A 27,446-nucleotide genomic window follows, 5' to 3' on the forward strand; every position below is an offset into this window, starting at 1 on the left:
CTATCCAATCCAACGATATCAATTGATAGCTGTCTATTGATGTTGGGTTCCAGCCAACATTCTATGTTGTTCTTAATACCGCTGAACGAAAGAACGGTTCAAAAGAACTGATTCACGTAGATGAACGGTTAGTGAGTGAACCGTTCATCAAAGTGAACTGTTTTGCCCATCTCTAATCCACCATCCTGCACTGGCTGCTCAATGCGAACTAATCGTTTGCCTCTCTGTGAACTATCCGAAGTAACTCGGTCCAAATTCACGATCGCAAATAATCATGCCCCTCGTTTTGCCGTGCGAGTCAAACTTTTATTGCCTCGGAGGGGGATGCGAGCGAGTGTCGAGTGCGAGTGTATGTAATCAGGTTTGGGTTTGTTGAAAATCCCCAAGTCTCTAGTTGGTAATAATGTCAATGTTTTTCTTCAAAGAGAAATCATGTATTATCCACTTTTGATCATGGATTGTCCGGTTTTAGAAATCTTTTTTTTTTTGGTAGATATTTTATTTTTTATTGAGTTTGCTATTTCTCACTTTCATTAAATTTCGACCATATACATGCGTAAATATTATAAAACTGTCCATATTTCTCCCACATAATCTTCGAAAAATGTTCTACTTTCCGGTCTGTTTTAATTTTAGTAAAAACATTGAAAAACATTCGGCCGAATAATTCGAAAAACAGTATATTGAAATGTAAGGAACTGTATTTAAGTTTGGAGAAATATGAGTTTCGAAAGATATAAACTTGTAGGCGTGTGTAGGTTAATGTTACCTAAACAAAATCCCAACAGAATTCAAACGATACTAAAGTGCTGTCGCCGGCCAGTGAGACACTAAGCGCACGTAACCACTGTGGTGTCGCCGGCAGTCGGACGCTAGTTTTCGTACGTAACCACTGTGGTGTCGCCAAAGTGTTAATTAACGCCCGAAAACAACTGCAACAGAAACAACCGATCAGAAAATGTGTAAAGTCACAAGCAGTGTTACTACACGTATAGATTAATCTAGAAAGGTACAGAGTTTTTCGTTATTTTTGGTACAGATTTTATACCGTACAGGGTACAGATTTTCGTCAAAAAGTAAAGATTGGAACATTTTTTCCCGCGTGTGAAATTTCTTACATTTGAAGCATTAAGATAAAAGACGACTTTTACGAGTGATTTTATATAGGCATATGGTAAATGATGTTGGTTTGTCCAGTCGAAAATATGATCTTGAACTATATTTTCAATCTACCACTAAACGTATTCAGACCATTTCAGGATTATGACACAAATATTGTAAACATCATGTTGCACAGCATTTGTATCAGATTTATATATCTAAATCGCGTAATTACAGTAATCATTCAATAACTGAACCTGGTTTAACTGGACTGCTTTTTAGCTGGACGAACGTTAACGGGATCTTGTCCCAGTTAGAAAGTAGAAGTTCGTAAACAATTGTCGCCATTTTCAATTTGAAGATTTGCAATTTTAGTTTGTTTAGTTTTAGATGTTATAAAAATTAACATTATTTTTGGGAGGAGGCGATCTGGCGTAGTGGTAACATCCATACCTCTGTCGCAGAGATCACGAGTTCAATTCTCGCTCCCGACATTCTTCCATAAAATGGAAGTAAAAGTGACGAACCAGCCGAAATGTGTTGAAATTCACTATAATAGAGCAAAAAAAAATTAACCACCGTTCAAAAAGGACACACGGTTCTTTTCTGAGCCGTGGCTCTTTTTGAACCGCGGTTCATTTAAGAGCCGTTCATTTGAGAACCACGGTTCAAAAAAGAACAGCGGTTCATAAAAGAACCGTGTTTCTTTTAAGAGCCGGTTCATTGATAAAGAACCGTGAATCGTACGCTCGTTCTGACGAGCCGTGGCTTGCGATAATGCGGTTGAATGGACCACCCTTCCATTTGGGCTTGTTATTCAATCAATAATAATTATTTTCAACAATTGTGTTGAAAATACATACATTTAAGAGCCGTTCATTTGAGAACCACGGTTCAAAAAAGAACAGCGGTTCATAAAAGAACCGTGTTTCTTTTAAGAGCCGGTTCATTGATAAAGAACCGTGAATCGTACGCTCGTTCCTACGAGCCGTGGCTTGCGATAATGCGGTTGAATGGACCACCCTTCATTTGGGCTTGTTATTCAATCAATAATAATTATTTTCAACAATTGTGTTGAAAATACACCTCGCTATACGACCACTCTTTATACGGCCATCTTACATTAATCCTTTCGTTACGAGCGTCGTTTATAGACGACATCCGCGCGACGAGCTGTGTGTACGAGCGTTGTCTTTAGACGACATGAAATTCATACTGCTCTTCGATCACACCAGCGCGACATGCATACTTTTCGGCGCAGTACTCCGTACAGGGGTAGCACTTCGGCGGAGCACACTGCCGTAATGAAAGGGTTAAGGCACGTTTTCGATTTACGACCTAAAATGTTTCGCTATAACGGCCATTTTTTATTACGATATATTTTCATGTTGCCAATCTTGCGTAATTTATTTTCGAAAATTTGAAGAATGGCTCTGTTAATTAAAGATGTCACATTCCAAATAAGCCGAGAATGGTTTGAAAAAATTAAAAATAGATTTAACTTGCCTAACTTAAAAATGACCGTGCTCCCGTGGCCGAGTGGTTAGCGTCATAACTAACATGCCGGGTGTTCGGGTTCGATTCCCGTTCTGGTCGGGGGAATTTTTCGTCAAAGAAATTTCCTCCGACTTGCACTGCGATCACGCGTATTCTAGAGCTTGCCACTCAGAATGCATTCAAGGCGTGTTATTTGGCATAGAAATCTCAACTAAGTACTAATAAAAATGACGCAAGTAATACTACGTTGAGACGGCGAAGTTCCTCTAGGAACGTTATTGCCATTGAAGAAGAAGAAGAACTTAAAAATGAAATTTAAGCAGCAGCGCTGATGAGGCCGCATCAAAGGAATATGCTAACATTTCAAAGAGAATTATTGAAAGAGGTGATCATAAACCAGAACAAGTGTTTAACCTAGACGAAACATGGCTTTATTGGAAGCGAATGCCAGATCGCACGTACATTTTTTTTCTGCGCCTGGTTATCAGGTGTCTAGAGAACGATTAACTTTGCTTCTTGATGCAAATTATCTCTTTTAATATATTTATATATTTGGATGACTAAAGCTAATTTTGAGGATTGTACAGAAGTGAAAAAATATTTGCGAGACAATATTTTAAACATGGCTTTGCTAATTTTGGATAATGCACCAGGGCATCCTATTAATTTATCCGAACTAGTCTTCAGATTTAAGCCATTTAAAAAAATATGTATGTATACAAACATATATTTCATTTAACATGAAGTTGTTTTCGTATTTGATGGTTTTTGGAGTCTGTTATTATTTTACGTTTGAGGAGTGCGAATGTATTATTAGAGAGAATAAATGATATCGATGCAGAATGTTCTGAAGATGATCAGGAAATTCTGGATATGGAAACGACAATATGATCCATTTGAAACCGACTCGAACACCGATGAGAACGAAGAGAATACTTCGAACGTACGTAGACGACGAAAGAGCAGGAGATTTTTAGTTAGTTCCGATAGTGAGAATGAGGAAGAGGCAAGCGAAATTGCGATGGACGGAACTGTTTGGCAGGAAGTAAAAATAGGGTCTAATCCTGGAAGAGCACCTGGTCATAATATTTTTAGGGAAACATCAGGTCCGACTGGGTACAGTAAACGTAATATTATGAAAGGCGAAGTTAGGACGGCATTTTGTGTGATAATTGATAAGAATATAATCGAACTTATAAGAAAGTGCACACAGGCAGAGGCATTTAGAGTGTTGGGATATAAATGGGAACTGTCTACTGCAAAGTTATATGCATTTTTTGCAATTCTGTACGCACGCGGCGCATATGAGGCTAAGAATATAGATATAGCACTTCTGTGGAATAAAAAGTGGGGCCCGCCTTTTTTCTCAAATACTATGAGTAGACATGACTTTACGGAGATTATGAGATTTATTCGATTTGACGACAGAAATCAACGAAGCCAACGGTTACAAACTGATAAATTCGCTATGATTTCCGAAGTTTGGTACAAGTTTATTTACAACAGTCAAAATTGTTATAAACCAGGACTATACATTACTATTGACGAACAATTGTTTCCAACGAAAGCAAGGTGTAGATTCACTCAATACATGCCCAATAAACCGGACAAATTTGGTATAAAATTTTGGTTAGCTCCGATGTACGCAGAAAATATATAATAAACGGCTTTCCATATTTGGGAAAAGATGAAAGTAGAGAACCCTCAGTTCCTCTTGGAGAGTTTGTCACTATGAAATTAGCAGAACTGTATGTAGGATGTGGAAGAAATATAACCACAGACAACTTTTTTACAAGCCTACCTTTAGCAACAAAACTTTTAGCAAAAAAAACTACGATTGTTGGAACAATTAGAGCAAATAGGAAAGAGCTACCAAAACTAGCAAAACTGAAAAACGACGACATGGCACTTTTCTCAAGCAAATTCTATCGCTCAAATAATTGTATGTTGACAATTTACAAAGCCAAACCAAGAAAGAAAGTTTTAATTCTCAGTTCAATGCACAACTCCGTGCAAGTTGAAGAAAACGACACCCGAACACCGGAGACAATTCAATTGTATAATAGCACCAAATTTGGCGTAGATGTGACCGATCAAATGGCCAGAAATTATTCGGTAAAATCTAAATCTCGGAGATGGCCTTTGCAAGTATTTTTTAATATCTTGGATTTAGCCGGGATAAATGCATAGGTGTTATATAAAGAAACTGCGGGAGGAGAAATTACAAGACAGGAATTTCTATTCCAATTGGCAGAAGAACTTGCCATCGAATATCAACGAGAGATCGGCAAAGAAAATCAACCAATACCCATCGCAAGTACAAGTACAGGTTCTCGTGAACGGAAAACATGTCAGATAAGGTATTGTAACGATAATAAGACGAACAAAATCTGTCTAAAATGTAAAAAGTACGTATGCGGAAAATGTACAGTTGAGAAGCCCATTTGTAAAAAATGCGACGAAAAAGAATGAAATGTAGATTATGTACTCTTGAATAAAAGAAAATATATTTTTATACTGGTAAACTGGCTATTGGTCTGCATTCAATATTGAAAAATATAAGTTGTGGAAGACAGGTCATTTGACCGGTCGCGGTAGGAATAGGTATACGTGAAGTGTCGGTAGGAATAGTGTTAAACAATCTTTGGTTTTTAAATTACAAGATACGAATCAACAAATTAGAAGAATAAAAAAAAATTATTGTTCTATTGTACATACCTTTCAATTCATCGACAAAGGACGTGCTTTCATTGCTAGACAACGTATTTCCAGTATCAGAATTCTTTTGTTTTAAGCCTGTTTGTTGTGAAGGAACGTCATTTCGAATGGCTGAATTTTGTGAGATATCGTCTAAAGATTTCTGGATGCAATCACCTGAAAATATACATGAGGGTAAAAAAGTATTACCAAAAAAGTAATAACCAAAAACAAAAATACAATGGTATGTAAACTACACTCAAGAATTTGGCAAAGGAAGAAAGTTTTTCAAACTGCAGACAGGGATTAATTCGAAATCTTGGTTCCATAACCTGCCACTAACCAACACCGAGATAAGAACCCTAAACCGTCTACTGGCCGGACACGATTATTCTCCATTCTGGCTGAGCAAGATGAAAATTAAAGATGAGTTCTACTGCCAGCTTTGCGACTGCCTTAACACATCAGAACACATAATTTTCAACTGTATTAACTACGTAACACACAGCGACAAACACAACCTTGGCAAATATTTCTCAATCCAAGATGCTTTCGACGACAAAAACACTGATACTCTGAAAAACATTTGTAAATTTCTCAAAGAAATCGAAATGAAAATCTAAACCGCTCTTTGCACCTTTTGACAAGACGAAAATAAACAAAAGCTACTCCCAATGAAAAACTGACTGGCGTTATAGCAAGCAAGGCGCCTAGAAGTATATACTAAGGTGGGCCAACTTGCTATAACCACTCTTCAGCCATCTTGAAAGTCTACTGTGTTTTGTTTGTAAACGAAACACAATACGCTATTGCTGAAGCTCGCTCGTGATCAGTCTATCTCTTTCACGCTACAAGCAAATAATTCCCCTTCTACTTTCTTCCGTGCTGTTTTCATATACCGCTCCCCTAACCAACTTAGTGGCGAAACGGCCTCACCTAGTACCATAGACCCGTCTTGATAGCAAGTATGCTGTGCCATTTGACAGTGGGGATTGTCAAAGTCCCACGATTTAGAAGAAGAAGAAGAAGAAGAAGTCGAACGGGTTACAAAATGCATTATTTTGCCAATTTCAACCCGTTCGGGATCCGGAATAGAGGTGAATTCCTTAATATTTTCCTTCGTTGATCGTATTGTTGTGAACCTATTCACGTTGGAGAGCATATTCGAACATATTCGTTGGCCGAGGCATTTTGATGTAATGTAATACTTTTCCGTTTACTATTTTTGAAAGCATAGGCCGTGGCAGTGTTCCGAGCTCTGCAATACAATTTTCTTACCCAATGTTAAAGTTGCTTAAACTTACATTATACACCCATTAAACGTAAAAATAATAATTGTATTGATATCAATAAAATTTTATTCTATTGATTTTCATGACATGAAACGCTATGACTAAGGAATAACATTTTATTGAGTAGTTTTTATAGCTGTCGCTAGTACTAGTACTAGCACAATGTCGCTAGTACTAGCACAATGTCGCATAGACAAGAATTTTTACATTTTCCGGAATTTTTGCAAAAAGGGACTGCATAATAATTATGAAGAGGGTTGGCGATTAAACCGAGCCTTGGGGAATTCCCCTTTCTTGGATTTTCAATGAAGATTTTGTGTTGTTGACTATGGCTCTGAGTTCTATTTTCTAGGAAACTTTTCACATAGAAACCTAGTCTTCCACTGATCACCCAGTCGAAGAGACTCTTCAATACTGGATATCTCCATGCTGATCAAATGCTTTACTTAGATAAAGTGATGCCACATCTGCGTGGTGATCTTTCTCAATAACGTCATGTACAATAGCCTGTAATTCTTCGAGGTGATCTTCTGTGCATTTTCCCGCACGAAAAGCGAACTGTCTTGGATCGAGCAGCTTATTAGACTCTAAAAAGGTCTTTAGGCGTCGATTTACTATCCTTTCTAGAACTTTTCCAACACAACTCAAAAGAGTCGAAAATTGTATAGAAGATGTTGGTTTTGACTACGTCTTTCATTTCTGTACCGGGGTACCTAACAAGTTCAAAGTTTCTAAAACAAGAGAGTGACGCTGGACTACAAGGTTTTGATCGTTAATACCTCTTTACCGGCTGGATGGAGTGGTAGAATAATCACTTCATCCAAGAGATAAAATGTCAACGAATTATATGATTGTCACAAGCAAGCTATTGAAATCATAACAATCTTGCTCATTGATGATGATTGGTGATCGCAATGTGTTCCCGAACACGGTCACAAAATATAGGCACATGAAGAAACCGTGATTTGTTTTGCTCGCTTGCATGAGTGTTTGGGCATTGAGCTTTGTATTACGGAATGGAGGAGTAGGCATGACAATATGGGGTTGCAGTAGAAATGAACACACTTTTAAAATCAAAATTATGAATGAGAATTAATTTTCCCAAACCAAATTAGTACTCTATGTAAATGAAAATCACTTTTGCTTGCAAGTAGTGAAAAAATATCATGCAAAAATTGTGTCTCTAGATAATTTTATATTATAATGTTATGTTCTGGTGAGAATATCTGAAAAATCTGAAAATCGTTTAAATTAGGGTCATAACGACGTACGTCTAATAGGTAAATAACACCAAGAAAAAAATTTAATACAAATTTTTGCAATTTAAAACTTCTTTAAGGGCGACTAATCTGATAGAGAATAGCTGGTCTCATACAAACTAATGTCGTATCCAGATGACACCATTCCACCGTCAACGCGAAAAGCAGACATACGCAAGGCGTGAGTACTTTCACTCGCATTGGTTTCTGTTCTGCTTTCGCATGGAACAGTCATGAAAAATTGTTTGCGTATGAATGCGTCCGAGCGAAGTAATATTCGCACCCATTTACGCATTCGGCTTGGTGTTCCTGTGATGTAATCCAATAGCATCAATTTGGCTTGGTGTTCCCGTGATGTAATCCAATAGCATTTGGATCCAAAAATGGTCCAGTCGGTAATTTTTCCGATCATAGAGAACAAACTCATTGCACCACTGATACGCTCAAAATATTTCAAAAATCCAAATATTTGTCGAGTTGTTATCCAATCAATTTTAGATCGGAACCAATGACGGAGAGGTCGAGAGAGAACGCGGTTTTGGTCATAGAATACGTCAACGGCGATCGCTTCATAAGTTTTCCAACCAGTGCTTTAAACAATCTTTGGTTTTTAAATTACAACATACGAATCAACAAATTAGAAGAATAAAAAAATTGATTGTTCTATTGTACATACCTTTCATTCATCGACAACAGACATGCTTTCATTGCTAGACAACGTATTTCCAGTATCAGAATTCTTTTGTTTTGAGCCTGTTTGTTGTGAAGGAACGTCATTTCGTTCACTCTTTTGGGTGAACTCGTTCTTTTGATCAGTTCATGAACGGTTTGCCCATCTCTAATAAAAATACACTCGCGCACACTTTACCACTAAGCTACATTTCTGTATAGCTTCAGAGATCTATTCCACATATCACACGCGACGCAATGAACACTTGAGAACGTGATTTAGACGAATGAAAGCAAAACTATTTACACACAAAACACTTTTCTTCGCCGAACAATCAATTTTCACTACCATTTTTTCGGTTCTATTATTCAGGTAAAACAAGTGTATTCTACTGGACTGCTAAAAAAGCGACGAGATTACTAAGGCCATTAAACATGAAACTGTACAAATCAGCCGACACTAGGCGCATAATATTTTTCTTCCAGCGCGTATGAGAGCCAACAATTTCTTTTACTTGCTACTACTACTACTATAACGGCAATCAAATCTTTGTAGACGCACACAAAAAGAAAGCGCGAGAGAGAACACAACAAAAACAGCCACATATAACACCATATCATCAAATGCATCAATGCTTCTGGAAACTTCTGATGCATAGTTGCTCTCCATCACAAATCATAACAACATGAAAATCTTTGTTTTATACCAATTACACACTATATATGACTATAATTTAAATGTTGCAATTAAAAGATAACGCGTGGAGAATCAAACACGTTTGGTCACGTTAAACTAAATCAAGCGATCCTGAACGAAAATATATGCGGAGCGACTGAAAACGCGTCCACACCCGATGACTGCACGATGGAATCCCAGCCACTAAAATATCACAAAGTGTTCAACTAAACCAAATTAGAGATGGGCAAACCGTTCACGAACGGTACGAAGTGAACTGTATGGGAAAGAACTGATTGAGAGTGAACTGTTTGGGAACGAACTGTTTGAGAACGAAGTGTTTGCGGGCGAACTGTTTGCGAACGAACTAGTGCAGCTGAACTGATTTGCGCTGGACGGAATGAACAAATATAACGAGAACGCTTGTAAGGAAAATAAAACGATATTGTCATGATGAGCAAAATGCATCTAACGCAGGGTTTATTTTGTTAATGTATACTCAATTTTGTGTTAAAAGTAGCAAATATTTGTGTAGTTTTAAAAGCAAAAATATATATTTTCAATTACATGTATTCTTTCAATTCCGCCTAACATTCATATATTTCGTGATTATCAGAAAAAAATCTGGGGGAAGCTGGGGCGATTCATGGATTAGGTAATCATAAAATTTTATAGTGAGGGCATGTTGAGAAAAAAGTTTTTTCGTGGCTTTCAATTCATTGATTGGCCTATTGCGTGTACGTGTTATTGTGATTGTTTGTATGATTCATTGTTAGTGAAAATCGCTGTTGATTTTTTATATTATGAAATATGTAATCTTACATGGAACCAGTGTGTTGTCCAAAAAGAGAATATAAAAAATTGCACATATTTTGTGCGGATCAAATTATTACATAAATACCATACGTACACTATCCAATCCAACGATATCAATTGATAGCTGTCTATTGATGTTGGGTTCCAGCCAACATTCTATGTTGTTCTTAATACCGCTGAACGAAAGAACGGTTCAAAAGAACTGATTCACGTAGATGAACGGTTAGTGAGTGAACCGTTCATCAAAGTGAACTGTTTTGCCCATCTCTAATCCACCATCCTGCACTGGCTGCTCAATGCGAACTAATCGTTTGCCTCTCTGTGAACTATCCGAAGTAACTCGGTCCAAATTCACGATCGCAAATAATCATGCCCCTCGTTTTGCCGTGCGAGTCAAACTTTTATTGCCTCGGAGGGGGATGCGAGCGAGTGTCGAGTGCGAGTGTATGTAATCAGGTTTGGGTTTGTTGAAAATCCCCAAGTCTCTAGTTGGTAATAATGTCAATGTTTTTCTTCAAAGAGAAATCATGTATTATCCACTTTTGATCATGGATTGTCCGGTTTTAGAAATCTTTTTTTTTTTGGTAGATATTTTATTTTTTATTGAGTTTGCTATTTCTCACTTTCATTAAATTTCGACCATATACATGCGTAAATATTATAAAACTGTCCATATTTCTCCCACATAATCTTCGAAAAATGTTCTACTTTCCGGTCTGTTTTAATTTTAGTAAAAACATTGAAAAACATTCGGCCGAATAATTCGAAAAACAGTATATTGAAATGTAAGGAACTGTATTTAAGTTTGGAGAAATATGAGTTTCGAAAGATATAAACTTGTAGGCGTGTGTAGGTTAATGTTACCTAAACAAAATCCCAACAGAATTCAAACGATACTAAAGTGCTGTCGCCGGCCAGTGAGACACTAAGCGCACGTAACCACTGTGGTGTCGCCGGCAGTCGGACGCTAGTTTTCGTACGTAACCACTGTGGTGTCGCCAAAGTGTTAATTAACGCCCGAAAACAACTGCAACAGAAACAACCGATCAGAAAATGTGTAAAGTCACAAGCAGTGTTACTACACGTATAGATTAATCTAGAAAGGTACAGAGTTTTTCGTTATTTTTGGTACAGATTTTATACCGTACAGGGTACAGATTTTCGTCAAAAAGTAAAGATTGGAACATTTTTTCCCGCGTGTGAAATTTCTTACATTTGAAGCATTAAGATAAAAGACGACTTTTACGAGTGATTTTATATAGGCATATGGTAAATGATGTTGGTTTGTCCAGTCGAAAATATGATCTTGAACTATATTTTCAATCTACCACTAAACGTATTCAGACCATTTCAGGATTATGACACAAATATTGTAAACATCATGTTGCACAGCATTTGTATCAGATTTATATATCTAAATCGCGTAATTACAGTAATCATTCAATAACTGAACCTGGTTTAACTGGACTGCTTTTTAGCTGGACGAACGTTAACGGGATCTTGTCCCAGTTAGAAAGTAGAAGTTCGTAAACAATTGTCGCCATTTTCAATTTGAAGATTTGCAATTTTAGTTTGTTTAGTTTTAGATGTTATAAAAATTAACATTATTTTTGGGAGGAGGCGATCTGGCGTAGTGGTAACATCCATACCTCTGTCGCAGAGATCACGAGTTCAATTCTCGCTCCCGACATTCTTCCATAAAATGGAAGTAAAAGTGACGAACCAGCCGAAATGTGTTGAAATTCACTATAATAGAGCAAAAAAAAATTAACCACCGTTCAAAAAGGACACACGGTTCTTTTCTGAGCCGTGGCTCTTTTTGAACCGCGGTTCATTTAAGAGCCGTTCATTTGAGAACCACGGTTCAAAAAAGAACAGCGGTTCATAAAAGAACCGTGTTTCTTTTAAGAGCCGGTTCATTGATAAAGAACCGTGAATCGTACGCTCGTTCTGACGAGCCGTGGCTTGCGATAATGCGGTTGAATGGACCACCCTTCCATTTGGGCTTGTTATTCAATCAATAATAATTATTTTCAACAATTGTGTTGAAAATACATACATTTAAGAGCCGTTCATTTGAGAACCACGGTTCAAAAAAGAACAGCGGTTCATAAAAGAACCGTGTTTCTTTTAAGAGCCGGTTCATTGATAAAGAACCGTGAATCGTACGCTCGTTCCTACGAGCCGTGGCTTGCGATAATGCGGTTGAATGGACCACCCTTCATTTGGGCTTGTTATTCAATCAATAATAATTATTTTCAACAATTGTGTTGAAAATACACCTCGCTATACGACCACTCTTTATACGGCCATCTTACATTAATCCTTTCGTTACGAGCGTCGTTTATAGACGACATCCGCGCGACGAGCTGTGTGTACGAGCGTTGTCTTTAGACGACATGAAATTCATACTGCTCTTCGATCACACCAGCGCGACATGCATACTTTTCGGCGCAGTACTCCGTACAGGGGTAGCACTTCGGCGGAGCACACTGCCGTAATGAAAGGGTTAAGGCACGTTTTCGATTTACGACCTAAAATGTTTCGCTATAACGGCCATTTTTTATTACGATATATTTTCATGTTGCCAATCTTGCGTAATTTATTTTCGAAAATTTGAAGAATGGCTCTGTTAATTAAAGATGTCACATTCCAAATAAGCCGAGAATGGTTTGAAAAAATTAAAAATAGATTTAACTTGCCTAACTTAAAAATGACCGTGCTCCCGTGGCCGAGTGGTTAGCGTCATAACTAACATGCCGGGTGTTCGGGTTCGATTCCCGTTCTGGTCGGGGGAATTTTTCGTCAAAGAAATTTCCTCCGACTTGCACTGCGATCACGCGTATTCTAGAGCTTGCCACTCAGAATGCATTCAAGGCGTGTTATTTGGCATAGAAATCTCAACTAAGTACTAATAAAAATGACGCAAGTAATACTACGTTGAGACGGCGAAGTTCCTCTAGGAACGTTATTGCCATTGAAGAAGAAGAAGAACTTAAAAATGAAATTTAAGCAGCAGCGCTGATGAGGCCGCATCAAAGGAATATGCTAACATTTCAAAGAGAATTATTGAAAGAGGTGATCATAAACCAGAACAAGTGTTTAACCTAGACGAAACATGGCTTTATTGGAAGCGAATGCCAGATCGCACGTACATTTTTTTTCTGCGCCTGGTTATCAGGTGTCTAGAGAACGATTAACTTTGCTTCTTGATGCAAATTATCTCTTTTAATATATTTATATATTTGGATGACTAAAGCTAATTTTGAGGATTGTACAGAAGTGAAAAAATATTTGCGAGACAATATTTTAAACATGGCTTTGCTAATTTTGGATAATGCACCAGGGCATCCTATTAATTTATCCGAACTAGTCTTCAGATTTAAGCCATTTAAAAAAATATGTATGTATACAAACATATATTTCATTTAACATGAAGTTGTTTTCGTATTTGATGGTTTTTGGAGTCTGTTATTATTTTACGTTTGAGGAGTGCGAATGTATTATTAGAGAGAATAAATGATATCGATGCAGAATGTTCTGAAGATGATCAGGAAATTCTGGATATGGAAACGACAATATGATCCATTTGAAACCGACTCGAACACCGATGAGAACGAAGAGAATACTTCGAACGTACGTAGACGACGAAAGAGCAGGAGATTTTTAGTTAGTTCCGATAGTGAGAATGAGGAAGAGGCAAGCGAAATTGCGATGGACGGAACTGTTTGGCAGGAAGTAAAAATAGGGTCTAATCCTGGAAGAGCACCTGGTCATAATATTTTTAGGGAAACATCAGGTCCGACTGGGTACAGTAAACGTAATATTATGAAAGGCGAAGTTAGGACGGCATTTTGTGTGATAATTGATAAGAATATAATCGAACTTATAAGAAAGTGCACACAGGCAGAGGCATTTAGAGTGTTGGGATATAAATGGGAACTGTCTACTGCAAAGTTATATGCATTTTTTGCAATTCTGTACGCACGCGGCGCATATGAGGCTAAGAATATAGATATAGCACTTCTGTGGAATAAAAAGTGGGGCCCGCCTTTTTTCTCAAATACTATGAGTAGACATGACTTTACGGAGATTATGAGATTTATTCGATTTGACGACAGAAATCAACGAAGCCAACGGTTACAAACTGATAAATTCGCTATGATTTCCGAAGTTTGGTACAAGTTTATTTACAACAGTCAAAATTGTTATAAACCAGGACTATACATTACTATTGACGAACAATTGTTTCCAACGAAAGCAAGGTGTAGATTCACTCAATACATGCCCAATAAACCGGACAAATTTGGTATAAAATTTTGGTTAGCTCCGATGTACGCAGAAAATATATAATAAACGGCTTTCCATATTTGGGAAAAGATGAAAGTAGAGAACCCTCAGTTCCTCTTGGAGAGTTTGTCACTATGAAATTAGCAGAACTGTATGTAGGATGTGGAAGAAATATAACCACAGACAACTTTTTTACAAGCCTACCTTTAGCAACAAAACTTTTAGCAAAAAAAACTACGATTGTTGGAACAATTAGAGCAAATAGGAAAGAGCTACCAAAACTAGCAAAACTGAAAAACGACGACATGGCACTTTTCTCAAGCAAATTCTATCGCTCAAATAATTGTATGTTGACAATTTACAAAGCCAAACCAAGAAAGAAAGTTTTAATTCTCAGTTCAATGCACAACTCCGTGCAAGTTGAAGAAAACGACACCCGAACACCGGAGACAATTCAATTGTATAATAGCACCAAATTTGGCGTAGATGTGACCGATCAAATGGCCAGAAATTATTCGGTAAAATCTAAATCTCGGAGATGGCCTTTGCAAGTATTTTTTAATATCTTGGATTTAGCCGGGATAAATGCATAGGTGTTATATAAAGAAACTGCGGGAGGAGAAATTACAAGACAGGAATTTCTATTCCAATTGGCAGAAGAACTTGCCATCGAATATCAACGAGAGATCGGCAAAGAAAATCAACCAATACCCATCGCAAGTACAAGTACAGGTTCTCGTGAACGGAAAACATGTCAGATAAGGTATTGTAACGATAATAAGACGAACAAAATCTGTCTAAAATGTAAAAAGTACGTATGCGGAAAATGTACAGTTGAGAAGCCCATTTGTAAAAAATGCGACGAAAAAGAATGAAATGTAGATTATGTACTCTTGAATAAAAGAAAATATATTTTTATACTGGTAAACTGGCTATTGGTCTGCATTCAATATTGAAAAATATAAGTTGTGGAAGACAGGTCATTTGACCGGTCGCGGTAGGAATAGGTATACGTGAAGTGTCGGTAGGAATAGTGTTAAACAATCTTTGGTTTTTAAATTACAAGATACGAATCAACAAATTAGAAGAATAAAAAAAAATTATTGTTCTATTGTACATACCTTTCAATTCATCGACAAAGGACGTGCTTTCATTGCTAGACAACGTATTTCCAGTATCAGAATTCTTTTGTTTTAAGCCTGTTTGTTGTGAAGGAACGTCATTTCGAATGGCTGAATTTTGTGAGATATCGTCTAAAGATTTCTGGATGCAATCACCTGAAAATATACATGAGGGTAAAAAAGTATTACCAAAAAAGTAATAACCAAAAACAAAAATACAATGGTATGTAAACTACACTCAAGAATTTGGCAAAGGAAGAAAGTTTTTCAAACTGCAGACAGGGATTAATTCGAAATCTTGGTTCCATAACCTGCCACTAACCAACACCGAGATAAGAACCCTAAACCGTCTACTGGCCGGACACGATTATTCTCCATTCTGGCTGAGCAAGATGAAAATTAAAGATGAGTTCTACTGCCAGCTTTGCGACTGCCTTAACACATCAGAACACATAATTTTCAACTGTATTAACTACGTAACACACAGCGACAAACACAACCTTGGCAAATATTTCTCAATCCAAGATGCTTTCGACGACAAAAACACTGATACTCTGAAAAACATTTGTAAATTTCTCAAAGAAATCGAAATGAAAATCTAAACCGCTCTTTGCACCTTTTGACAAGACGAAAATAAACAAAAGCTACTCCCAATGAAAAACTGACTGGCGTTATAGCAAGCAAGGCGCCTAGAAGTATATACTAAGGTGGGCCAACTTGCTATAACCACTCTTCAGCCATCTTGAAAGTCTACTGTGTTTTGTTTGTAAACGAAACACAATACGCTATTGCTGAAGCTCGCTCGTGATCAGTCTATCTCTTTCACGCTACAAGCAAATAATTCCCCTTCTACTTTCTTCCGTGCTGTTTTCATATACCGCTCCCCTAACCAACTTAGTGGCGAAACGGCCTCACCTAGTACCATAGACCCGTCTTGATAGCAAGTATGCTGTGCCATTTGACAGTGGGGATTGTCAAAGTCCCACGATTTAGAAGAAGAAGAAGAAGAAGAAGTCGAACGGGTTACAAAATGCATTATTTTGCCAATTTCAACCCGTTCGGGATCCGGAATAGAGGTGAATTCCTTAATATTTTCCTTCGTTGATCGTATTGTTGTGAACCTATTCACGTTGGAGAGCATATTCGAACATATTCGTTGGCCGAGGCATTTTGATGTAATGTAATACTTTTCCGTTTACTATTTTTGAAAGCATAGGCCGTGGCAGTGTTCCGAGCTCTGCAATACAATTTTCTTACCCAATGTTAAAGTTGCTTAAACTTACATTATACACCCATTAAACGTAAAAATAATAATTGTATTGATATCAATAAAATTTTATTCTATTGATTTTCATGACATGAAACGCTATGACTAAGGAATAACATTTTATTGAGTAGTTTTTATAGCTGTCGCTAGTACTAGTACTAGCACAATGTCGCTAGTACTAGCACAATGTCGCATAGACAAGAATTTTTACATTTTCCGGAATTTTTGCAAAAAGGGACTGCATAATAATTATGAAGAGGGTTGGCGATACAACCGAGCCTTGGGGAATTCCCCTTTCTTGGATTTTCAATGAAGATTTTGTGTTGTTGACTATGGCTCTGAGTTCTATTTTCTAGGAAACTTTTCACATAGAAACCTAGTCTTCCACGGATCACCCAGTCGAAGAGACTCTTCAATACTGGATATCTCCATGCTGATCAAATGCTTTACTTAGATAAAGTGAAGCCACATCTGCGTGGTGATCTTTCTCAATAACGTCATGTACAATAGCCTGTAATTCTTCGAGGTGATCTTCTGTGCATTTTCCCGCACGAAAAGCGAACTGTCTTGGATCGAGCAGCTTATTAGACTCTAAAAAGGTCTTTAGGCGTCAATTTACTATCCTTTCTAGAACTTTTCCAACACAACTCAAAAGAGTCGAAAATTATATAGAAGATGTTGGTTTTGACTACGTCTTTCATTTCTGTACCGGGGTGTTAGTTCAAAGTTTCTAAAACAAGAGAGTGACGCTGGACTGCAAGGTTTTGAACGTTAATACCTCTTTACCGGCTGGATGGAGTGGTATAATAATCACTTCATCCAAGAGATAAAATGTCAACGAATTATATGATTGTCACTTATCGGTTCAAAAGCTTAAAAATTGCTTTGAAAGCAAGCTATTGAAATCATAACAATCTTGCTCATTGATGATGATTGGTGATCGCAATGTGTTCCCGAACACGGTCACAAAATATAGGCACATGAAGAAACCGTGATTTGTTTTGCTCGCTTGCATGAGTGTTTGGGCATTGAGCTTTGTATTACTGAATGGAGGAGTAGGCATGACAATATGGGGTTGCAGTAGAAATGAACACACTTTTAAAATCAAAATTATGAATGAGAATTAATTTTCCCAAACCAAATAAGTACTCTATGTAAATGAAAATCACTTTTGCTTGCAAGTAGTGAAAAAATATCATGCAAAAATTGTGTCTCTAGATAATTTTATATTATAATGTTATGTTCTGGTGAGAATATCTGAAAAATCTGAAAATCGTTCAAATTAGGGTCATAACGACGTACGTCTAATAGGTAAATAACACCAAGAAAAAAATTTCATACAAATTTTAGCAATTTAAAACTGCTTTAAGGGCTACTGATAGAGAATAGCTGGTCTCATACAAACTAATGTCGTATCCAGATGACACCATTCCACCGTCAACGCGAAAAGCAGACATACGCAAGGCGTGAGTACTTTCACTCGCATCGGTTTCTGTTCTGCTTTCGCATGGAACAGTCATGAAAAATTGTTTGCGTATGAATGCGTCCGAGCGAAGTAATATTCGCACCCATTTACGCATTCGGCTTGGTGTTCCCGTGATGTAATCCAATAGCATCAGTTTGGCTTGGTGTTCCCGTGATGTAATCCAATAGCATCAGTTTGGCTTGGTGTTCCCGTGATGTAATCCAATAGCATCAGTTTGGCTTGGTGTTCCCGTGATGTAATCCAATAGCATCAGTTTGGCTTGGTGTTCCCGTGATGTAATCCAATAGCATTTGGATCCAAAAATGGTCCAGTCGGTAATTTTTCCGATCATAGAGAACAAACTCATTGCACCACTGATACGCTCAAAATATTTCAAAAATCCAAATATTTGTCGAGTTGTTATCCAATCAATTTTAGATCGGAACCAATGACGGAGAGGTCGAGAGAGAACGCGGTTTTGGTCATAGAATACGTCAACGGCGATCGCTTCATAAGTTTTCCAACCAGTGCTTTAAACAATCTTTGGTTTTTAAATTACAACATACGAATCAACAAATTAGAAGAATAAAAAAATTGATTGTTCTATTGTACATACCTTTCAATTCATCGACAACAGACATGCTTTCATTGCTAGACAACGTATTTCCAGTATCAGAATTCTTTTGTTTTGAGCCAGTTTGTTGTGAAGGAACGTCATTTCGAATGGCTGAATTTTGTGCGATATCGTCTAAAGATTTGTGGATGCAATCACCTGAAAATATACATGAGGGTAAAAAAGTATTTAATGAAAGTCATAGCCGGAAAATTACTTCATTTAATTAAAAAAAGTTAAGATAATTTAATCACAGTTGTTATCAATAACCTATTACAATGCAAATTGATTGGACAAAACACTTCAGTTTGTTTGTACTCATACATTTAGTTTACACACCGTCGGTTTCGTACAGAATCATATACGTTTTGTTTTACTTCTACAACTTTTTCGGACACGTTGCAGAGTTATGCTCACACAAACTGCGTCGTCAATCTAAGGACACACGGGAACTTCCGATCGGACACAATTTTTTCTTCACGCGAATTCTCGGGAAACAAAAACACACTTTTAGGTATAGTCTTTTTCTCTACACAAGCCAAAGAATAACTTCAAAAACACACAGCCCTCGGTTGAGTGCAATTTACGGCTGGAATTTTGCAATCGGCTGACTGCACACAAAAATTTTGAAGGTAGCAACGGAAGCGGGATCGGTTGAGCCAACACGATGTAATCACCTAAGACAAGACGTGACAACTGGCTTCTTACTCTTCTTTCTGCATTTTCTTCGACCAAGTGCTAGATAACAGGGAAGCGAGATGTGAAGGTTGCCAAATGTTATAAAATTTCGGAAGATTATTTTCCCATGAAAAACATGTGTTCTTCGTATCATGTATTTTCTGAGTTGCATAATTTTTTTTGTATTAATCTTCCGACCGAATATCACATATTTTAAACAATAAGTATTTTCCTGTTATTTTGGTATCCAAAAAATAAAATGTGAAGAGATAAAGAAAACTAGAAAACGTAGATTTGATAGTAGGTGTATGATATGTTGACATATATGAATTAAATTCAAAGTTCATTTTATTTATCAAGAGATTACGGGCCTTACCGTTTACACTTCAAGATGAAAACGGAATGGACGACACGCCATGAAATCGTTTTACGAGTTAGAGAAAATTTTTTTTACGTTTTACGAGTTAGAGAAAATGATGGGTTTTCAGGTAGAATGAACACTCTTCAAATAGAAATTATGAATGAAAATTAACTTCTCCGTATCATATTAGTGTTGATTGTGAATGGAAAACTTTGCTTTCTTCATTTGGTAAAATAATCTCGTACAAAAATTGTATCTGAAGATAATTTTATATTATAATGAGTAGTTTTAGTGAGAATATGTGTAGAAAACAGGTCAAGTTAGGGTAAGAAAGACGTTCTTCAAGTAAATAAATAACGCCAAGTAAAAATTTTCATTCAGGTTTTAACAATTTAAAAGTGCCTTCGGGCCGAGTAGTAAGACTTGTTAAAAGCTTATTTCGTTTCCAGATATCGATACCGTATCTCTGTCATCGCGGATAAACTTCAATTCGTTTTTACCGTGGAGTGTATACGGAAATAAGGCCTTATAATTTAACTTTGATATCGTTCAAATACTAACAGTACTTAAATATTGATAAAATCATACATTCCCAAATAATAACATAGCGTTTATTCAGGTTTTTTTTCTGTAGGTATGTATGGTTTATTCAAGTTCCAATATGATTTTAAATACTTTTCTGCTGCGTTGGTTGTTATTTGTTATTAGATTATAATTATATTGCTAACTGCTTTACGGTTGGAAAATAATTGAATGCTCTTCTCTGTTAGGTCGCTGCTATTATGCTATGCTAGATGGCAAAATAATCCCGAAAAGATGTAGGGTGGAAATTCCGATGCAATGTTTCCTTCTCTTCGGGAACACCGGACGTAATAGAAACGAAAATATACAAAAAAAATCCATTATAGAAATTATCGCTAAATTGAAATGTGAATGCAACAATTATTCAATTTTGAATATATTTGGCAACATATTTATCTTTGTTAATTATTTTACTCATTAGCCAATCAGAAGGCGAGTTGCAAGTGGTCCGAGTTTGACAGAAGTGGTGGTCCGGAATCGGCCCCCTATTGTCATGTCTCGTCTCAGGCTTCGTTTATTGCGATAGTTGCACCGTATTCGTTCGATTAATAATTGATTTCTGTATCGGGGATCACTAGTCACCAATATCTACACAGTAGAATATAAATTGAAGCATTGTTTGTTTACAATGACATAAAGCTGCAAGGTCATCACCTGGTCTTATAGAAGGAGGAAGGAGAAAAGAAGGAGTTACAGAGTATTGCTGTACGAATTTTCAAACGCGTTTTTCTCAAAACCATGTTTTTCAATTGGTGGTATCAATATATCAGGATCTACTCGACCGATTTGGCTGATATTTTTTATCAGCATTTAAAAATTAATTATCTAAAGCGTTACATGCCGTTTTGACGTAGAACTACGTCTTTCATTAAGGGTGCCAAATCAGAAAACAGGTCACGTTTTTATGAAATAAAGTTAATGTTAATAACTATTTTTGCCGCGAACAGATTTTGGCGATTTACATACTAAACGAATCGGAAATTCCCTAAGATTTGTTTAATATCTCCTGGTTTGTAAATGGTTAAAATTCATGAAAACTTTAAGCGTTTTCATTTTTCCTTACATTTGTTCTGTCCATTTGCGTGCTTTCCAGATCAGAGCTGTCTCCGCGAACAGAGGAAAGAAGAAGATTGAAGGGGAACACTTGCCTAGAGTATAAACAGTGGATCTCGCTGAGGCAAACTTTTATCATTCCACTCCGACCGTCGACAGAGACGGACGTGTTTGGAGCTCCATTCATTACCTGATTTTTAAAAAAGCTATTTATTTCTCTTTTCAGATTGTCTACCTGCGATTCATCAACTACCTGTCTGCCCTTGAGGACTACAACAATGGGGAAAACCCGGTCAACCGACCCACATGGCACCAACAAACGACATCGATCGGACACCGGCAAGGAGCCAATATTAGAAAGAAACCGCTATGCTTTATTGGATGGCCATACCGAGGAGGAACCAACTACCGAGAAAGTAAATGTAGAGAAAAAGGTGAAAGTACCACCTTATTTTACAACATCGAGAGATATAGGAAGTTTGAGGTCTGAACTGCTGGCGCTGAAATTGCAGCCAGTTTTTAAAATATGCAGCATCGGGATTAAAATCACTAGTCCCAACCTGGAGCAATATAAAATAATTGGATCATACCTGAAATCAAAAAATCATGAGTTTTACACTCACGATACGCCGTCTGAAAAACCATTTAAGGTGGTGTTGCGAGGTCTTCCTGCTATTGAGTTGGAGGATATTAAAAAAGATCTGGAACAATCATACAATATTCAGCCGTTAGCTGTATATCGGATGACTAGGCATAAAACGCCAGACAATGGGTATTCCAATGTTTTGTACCTGATCCACTTCAAGAAAGGATCAGCCAACATAACTCGCATAAGAGAAATCAGTGAGATCTTCAACATCTCGGTACAATGGGACCGATACAAACCTCAACATCGGGATGTAACGCAATGTTCAAATTGCCTTGGTTTCGGACACGGAACAAGAAACTGTCACATGAAAACTCGTTGTGGCAAGTGTGCTGCTGACCACCTAACAAGCACTTGCAGCCTTCCAGAAAAAGAACCTCGCAAATGCGTTAACTGTGGCGAAAGTCACCAAGCCACCAGCCGTAGCTGCACAAAACGTGCGGATTTTAAACGTATCTGGAAGCAAGCTACTGATAAAACACAGAATAGGAAGAAGGTTCCAGAATTTACTGACAAAGAGTTCCCTCCAATGGTTTCTCGCACGATTCCTGTTCTTCCTCCTCTTCCACTTCCTACAGGTCGCCCCCAAACGGCCTCTTCTAGCGAAAAGCCAAAAAAGGAGCAACCGAGCTATAGTAAGGTTGCAGCTATTGGTTTATCACCTACACCAAAACCTTCACCTCATTCCTCTTCTACTGAGGAGCTTTATAGCATGCAAGAACTTGCAACCCTGTTCTTGAACTAGATCGACAGACTAGAAGTTGTCGCAACCAACAGGAACAAGTACAAGTTATGCTACATTTTTATTATAACCATGGATCGGTCATCTCTAAGGCTAATTAATTGGAATGCCTGCTCTCTTAAGAGTAAGCTTATCGAGTTCACTGACTTCCTGGTGACAAACAGCATCGACGTAGCTATCGTTACTGAGACGCATCTTAAACCGAATATTAATATTCGAGTCCCGAATTATCGTCTATTGAGAATGGATCGTGCTGGTTCTGGTGGAGGAGGTGTTGCCTTAGCCATCAGAAATAACATCAGATATCGACTTTTGCCGTGTCTGAAACTCAACATCATCGAAGCTATTGGGGTGGAAATCACAACATCGATTGGGTCTATTATCGTGATTGCGGTCTACTATCCCAAACAGACGTCAATCAGAGATGGCTCAGCGTTGCTTCTTAAAAACGATATCATCAAGCTAACACGAAGGCAGTCGAAATACGTCATCGGCGGGGACATTAATGCTCGACATCAGTCCTGGGGAAACCAAAGGAGGAATCAATATGGAGTGACTCTAAATGATGATCTACAGTGTGGGCGCTACAGGATTCTTAGTCCAGCGACCCCCACTCGCATTTCTCGTTCTGGAGTACATTCCATAATTGATTTCTTCATTACCAACATGGATCGCCACATCGGTGATCCTATTGCCCTTAACGAGTTGAGTTCGGATCACTTCCCAGTGATGGTTGAATTGGGAGTGAATGTCGTAGTCAGGAGGCCACAATGTAGACGGGACCATCATCGTGCGAATTGGGTGGAATTCCAGCAGCTTATTGACAACAACATTGATCTCAATCAGCCTCTTGAATCTCCCGAAGATATCGAAGCAACAGTCAGCTCTATTCAAACTGCAGTTATTCAGGCTCGCCAAAACCACATCCCAGAAACGATTCAGGTGAGTGACTGTTCAAATTGATTCCATTACTAAACATTTGATTAGGCTTCGGAACCTCTATCGAAGGCAGTACCAACGTACTGGTATTCGAGAGAGGAAACGACTCTTGGCCAGAACATTACAAGTCCATTTGAAGCTTCGGCGAATGATACTGTAAGGGCTATTGACAATATCCATTCTGTACCTCAAGAGAGTGAAATCATCTCGACTGCAGAGGTTATCTCGGTTATACGCTCGTTGAAGAATATGAAGGCCCCCGGCTTCGACAGTATATTTAACATTGAGTTGAAACATCTTAGTAACAACTTATATGAAATTATGACTTCTGTCTTCAACAGATGTCTATCACTTGGCTACTTCCCCTCGAGTTGGAAGTTGGCAAAAGTGATCCCGATACTAAAACCCGGAAAAGATCCTTCTTCTTCAAAGAGCTATCGACCAATTAGCCTTCTCCCAGCATTTCGAAAGTATTCGAAAAAATTATATTAACGCGCATTCTTGCTTTTGCAGATGAGCACAATATATTTTTGGATGAGCAGTTTGGATTCCGAAAAGGTCACTCTACAATTCACCAGCTTCGTAGAGTATACAATATAATCAGACGAAACAAGTCAGTTTCAAAATCATCTGCCATGGCACTTCTTGATGTTGAAAAAGCATTTGATAATGTTTGGCATAATGGTCTCATTTACAAGCTTCAGAACTTTGGTTTTCCTACATACTTGATAAAAATTATAAAAAATTATCTTTCTGATAGAGCGTTCAATGTTTCTATAAACAAAATTTCATCAGAGAAATTCATTGTGAATGCAGGTGTTCCTCAAGGATCCATCTTGGGACCAATTCTTTTCAATATCTACACTTCATGCTTGGTTTTAAAGTCTGTGTTAGGGAACATTTTTCGATGAGAACAAAAGTCCCCCTACTTTCATGTATTTGCAATGCCGATTTCCCCAAAGCTGCTTGGTTTTGATGGCTGTGTTAGGGAAACCGTAAATCGGGCCAATCAGAACGATGCAGTTAGGGCGTTTAGATAACGCCTAATATTTTACAGTTATTCAATTGTTTATCTAATGAAAAACAACATATTCCCTATCAAGTGATGCAAACATCTCTCCTATCCAGTAAGAAATGTTCGAGCTATAAGCATTCGAAATCTTTCATTTTTTCCTGCATGTTCTGTGTTTAGGTTTTCATTTTACCCTCCATATATTCCGGTTATACGTAGTCCCACGTCAAAACGGCAAATGGTTTTAAAAGTTATAGTTTCTGCAGCAAATTATTTATTGTGCATTCGTCTACATTCGAATTAAAGGTAAAACCTTGTAAAATTATATAGATTTCAATTTATAATTTTTCTCATTGATTTTTAAAGAGGTAAGCGGCCACAGGAGGTTACTCAGCTGGAGGTGCTGGAACCGGGTTTTGTGCCGCTTAAAGATAATTAACTGCCACCTCCGCAGCAACCGGCCTGGGAGGAACCATTCGTGCCCGAGGAATGATATTTGGTCTCACTCCGTAAGCATTGTTGATCTGCTGAACGACAATTCTGCGAGCTTTTTCCAACCGATCGGTGTTATTGTTGCGGAAACAGCCGAGTTGATATAGATAGAGCAACACTCCTACGAAAACTACCGTTAAGCATCTTGCCGGAGACGAGTATAGATATACAGGTCGGACTCGATTATATGTGATTCGATTATATACAATTTTGGACTCGATTATATACAGCTTGGAAAAAAAATTTTTTTCTAGCTTATTTCAAGAAGGAAGAGCCTTTCAGCGTTAAGGTGATGTTTAAGTGGCTATTACATGTGCAGTGGGGTAAAAATCGGGATTTTTTAAGATATTGCTTGAATTTTCACCAGGAATTGTTTAGAACGATATTGCAGCCAAATAATGAAAGATAGAAGTTGGGCGTCAAAGAACGAATTTTAGAGCGGTTAAAGAACTTCAATTTAATTGTTGCAAAACAATGTAGTTCAATTTAAAATTTTAGGATAAAATTAATAATAACACATTAAAAAATATTAACTTTGAAGTTTTTCACTTCCAAAATGTTATTAACATCCACTAATTGAGTTGTTCCACTACTAATCCTGTACTAATTTTTCTCATCTTGCAAATGAAATCATCAAAATTGTCTTCCTTAGCGTACTTTTTAATGTAGAACCAGTTTGAAGCAACAGAGTCCGAAACAAAAAAAAACTATCTCTTCTCTGTTCTATAACTCTGTCATTGTTGAAATTCGAAAATATGCGTAGGAGTATTTTTTTCATCAAATATAATCGTCTATCACCTCCTAAGACAATCTGGAAAAATTATTTTTTTTCGTGTGAGAAAGGTGTTTTCTGACTTAAAGGGGATGAATCAAAAATCAAATTCCTCTTTTATTTTCAAAAATCGAAAAATACATGTAAAAAAAACAAATAAAAAAAAATTTGACTCGATTATATACAGTGAACAGAAATCAAAAACTGTATATAATCGAGTCCGCGCTGTACCACGGTCATCAGGATTCACACCCGACACAAGGTAAAGAAAATGTCCAACCAGTCACGGTTTTCTTGCTCCTCGACCACAATATTAGGAAACCTTCTAGCCGGGCAGCGCCCGCCTCCGCAACTGTCGCAGGTTGTGCTTTAAGTGTTCCAACAGCGGTAATGGCAGTGGCAGTGCCCGAGGGTACATTTGATGAAGCAGCTGCTGATGGTGAAGTTTCCGCGCCCACTCCAATCGCAGGTGATGATGGCATTGGAGAGCTTGCGCTGTTTGGTATCGTGGATTGACTAGATGATCCTTGATTGACAGGTGTTGGCGCTGGTCCGGGATCGCCCCATTCGAAGTTATCGAAGCTGGAATGCTACCGGCTGATGGCATTGGCGAGAGGTATGGGTAGTATGCTAGGTTCGACAAAGTATGTGCGAATATTGGATTTGGACGGATGTTAGCTGCTGATAGATTTGGCGGAGGGCTCTACATTGGTGAAGCTGTCATTGCAAGTTTGCTGGGGCACTTGGAATCAATGTTGGTGGATTGGTCTGTCCATTAGATATCACATTGATTTGAGTTTGCTGACCTTCATAATGGCGGATCTAATATAATGCTATCTTTTCTTCCCGATGTGCGGAAATGCGAATAGTGCTGTTACATTTAAGAAAGAAACAAATGACAATCTTACATTTTTTTTTAGAATATCCTCCTCAGATGGACTCTCATTTGCAAATTTTGTTTTTGAATTGATCTTTTTGTACACAAATGCGATAGAGCGCACCAAATCTAAACAGTGCCCTTTAGGAATTTAGTAAATATCATTACCTCCAGAGATGCCAGCAGAAGGTCTTCGTCGAAAATATGAAATGTTGATGTGTATAAATACCTGCCAGCTACCTTTGTAATCGTGAGAATAGTAAAGTGATGTTTGAAAAACTGCAGGGAATTGAGTCAAGACATATAGAAAAGAAATACGATAGCCCTGTAGACTGCAACAGAATAGAGTCTCCGATAAAAATTTAATATCAGTAAAATTGCGAACTTGTCTGCAAATTTGGCATCCTTGCAATGATGATAAACAAATTTCGAAATAATTCGAAGACGAACGGATTGATAAATGTGCTTAATCGAAGTCGAACGGGTTACAAAATGCATTATTTTGCCAATTTCAACCCGTTCGGGATCC

General features: G+C 37.7%; 1 protein-coding gene across 1 annotated transcript in view; it reads right to left on the reverse strand.

The window, feature by feature from the left end:
• LOC129781445 (uncharacterized) overlaps window positions 1–27,446 on the reverse strand; it is a 324,032-nt gene that overhangs the window by 41,901 nt on the left and 254,685 nt on the right. The window contains exons 18-20 of the mRNA XM_055789175.1: window positions 18,767–18,922; window positions 15,419–15,574; window positions 5,317–5,472 (exon numbers count right to left, since the gene is read on the reverse strand). Of these exons, the coding sequence (XP_055645150.1) occupies window positions 5,317–5,472; window positions 15,419–15,574; window positions 18,767–18,922 (468 nt within the window). The remainder of the gene's footprint in view (window positions 1–5,316; window positions 5,473–15,418; window positions 15,575–18,766; window positions 18,923–27,446) is intronic.

Source organism: Toxorhynchites rutilus, unplaced genomic scaffold (genome assembly GCF_029784135.1).
Source record: "Toxorhynchites rutilus septentrionalis strain SRP unplaced genomic scaffold, ASM2978413v1 HiC_scaffold_10, whole genome shotgun sequence".
Taxonomy (NCBI): Eukaryota; Metazoa; Arthropoda; class Insecta; order Diptera; family Culicidae; genus Toxorhynchites; species Toxorhynchites rutilus.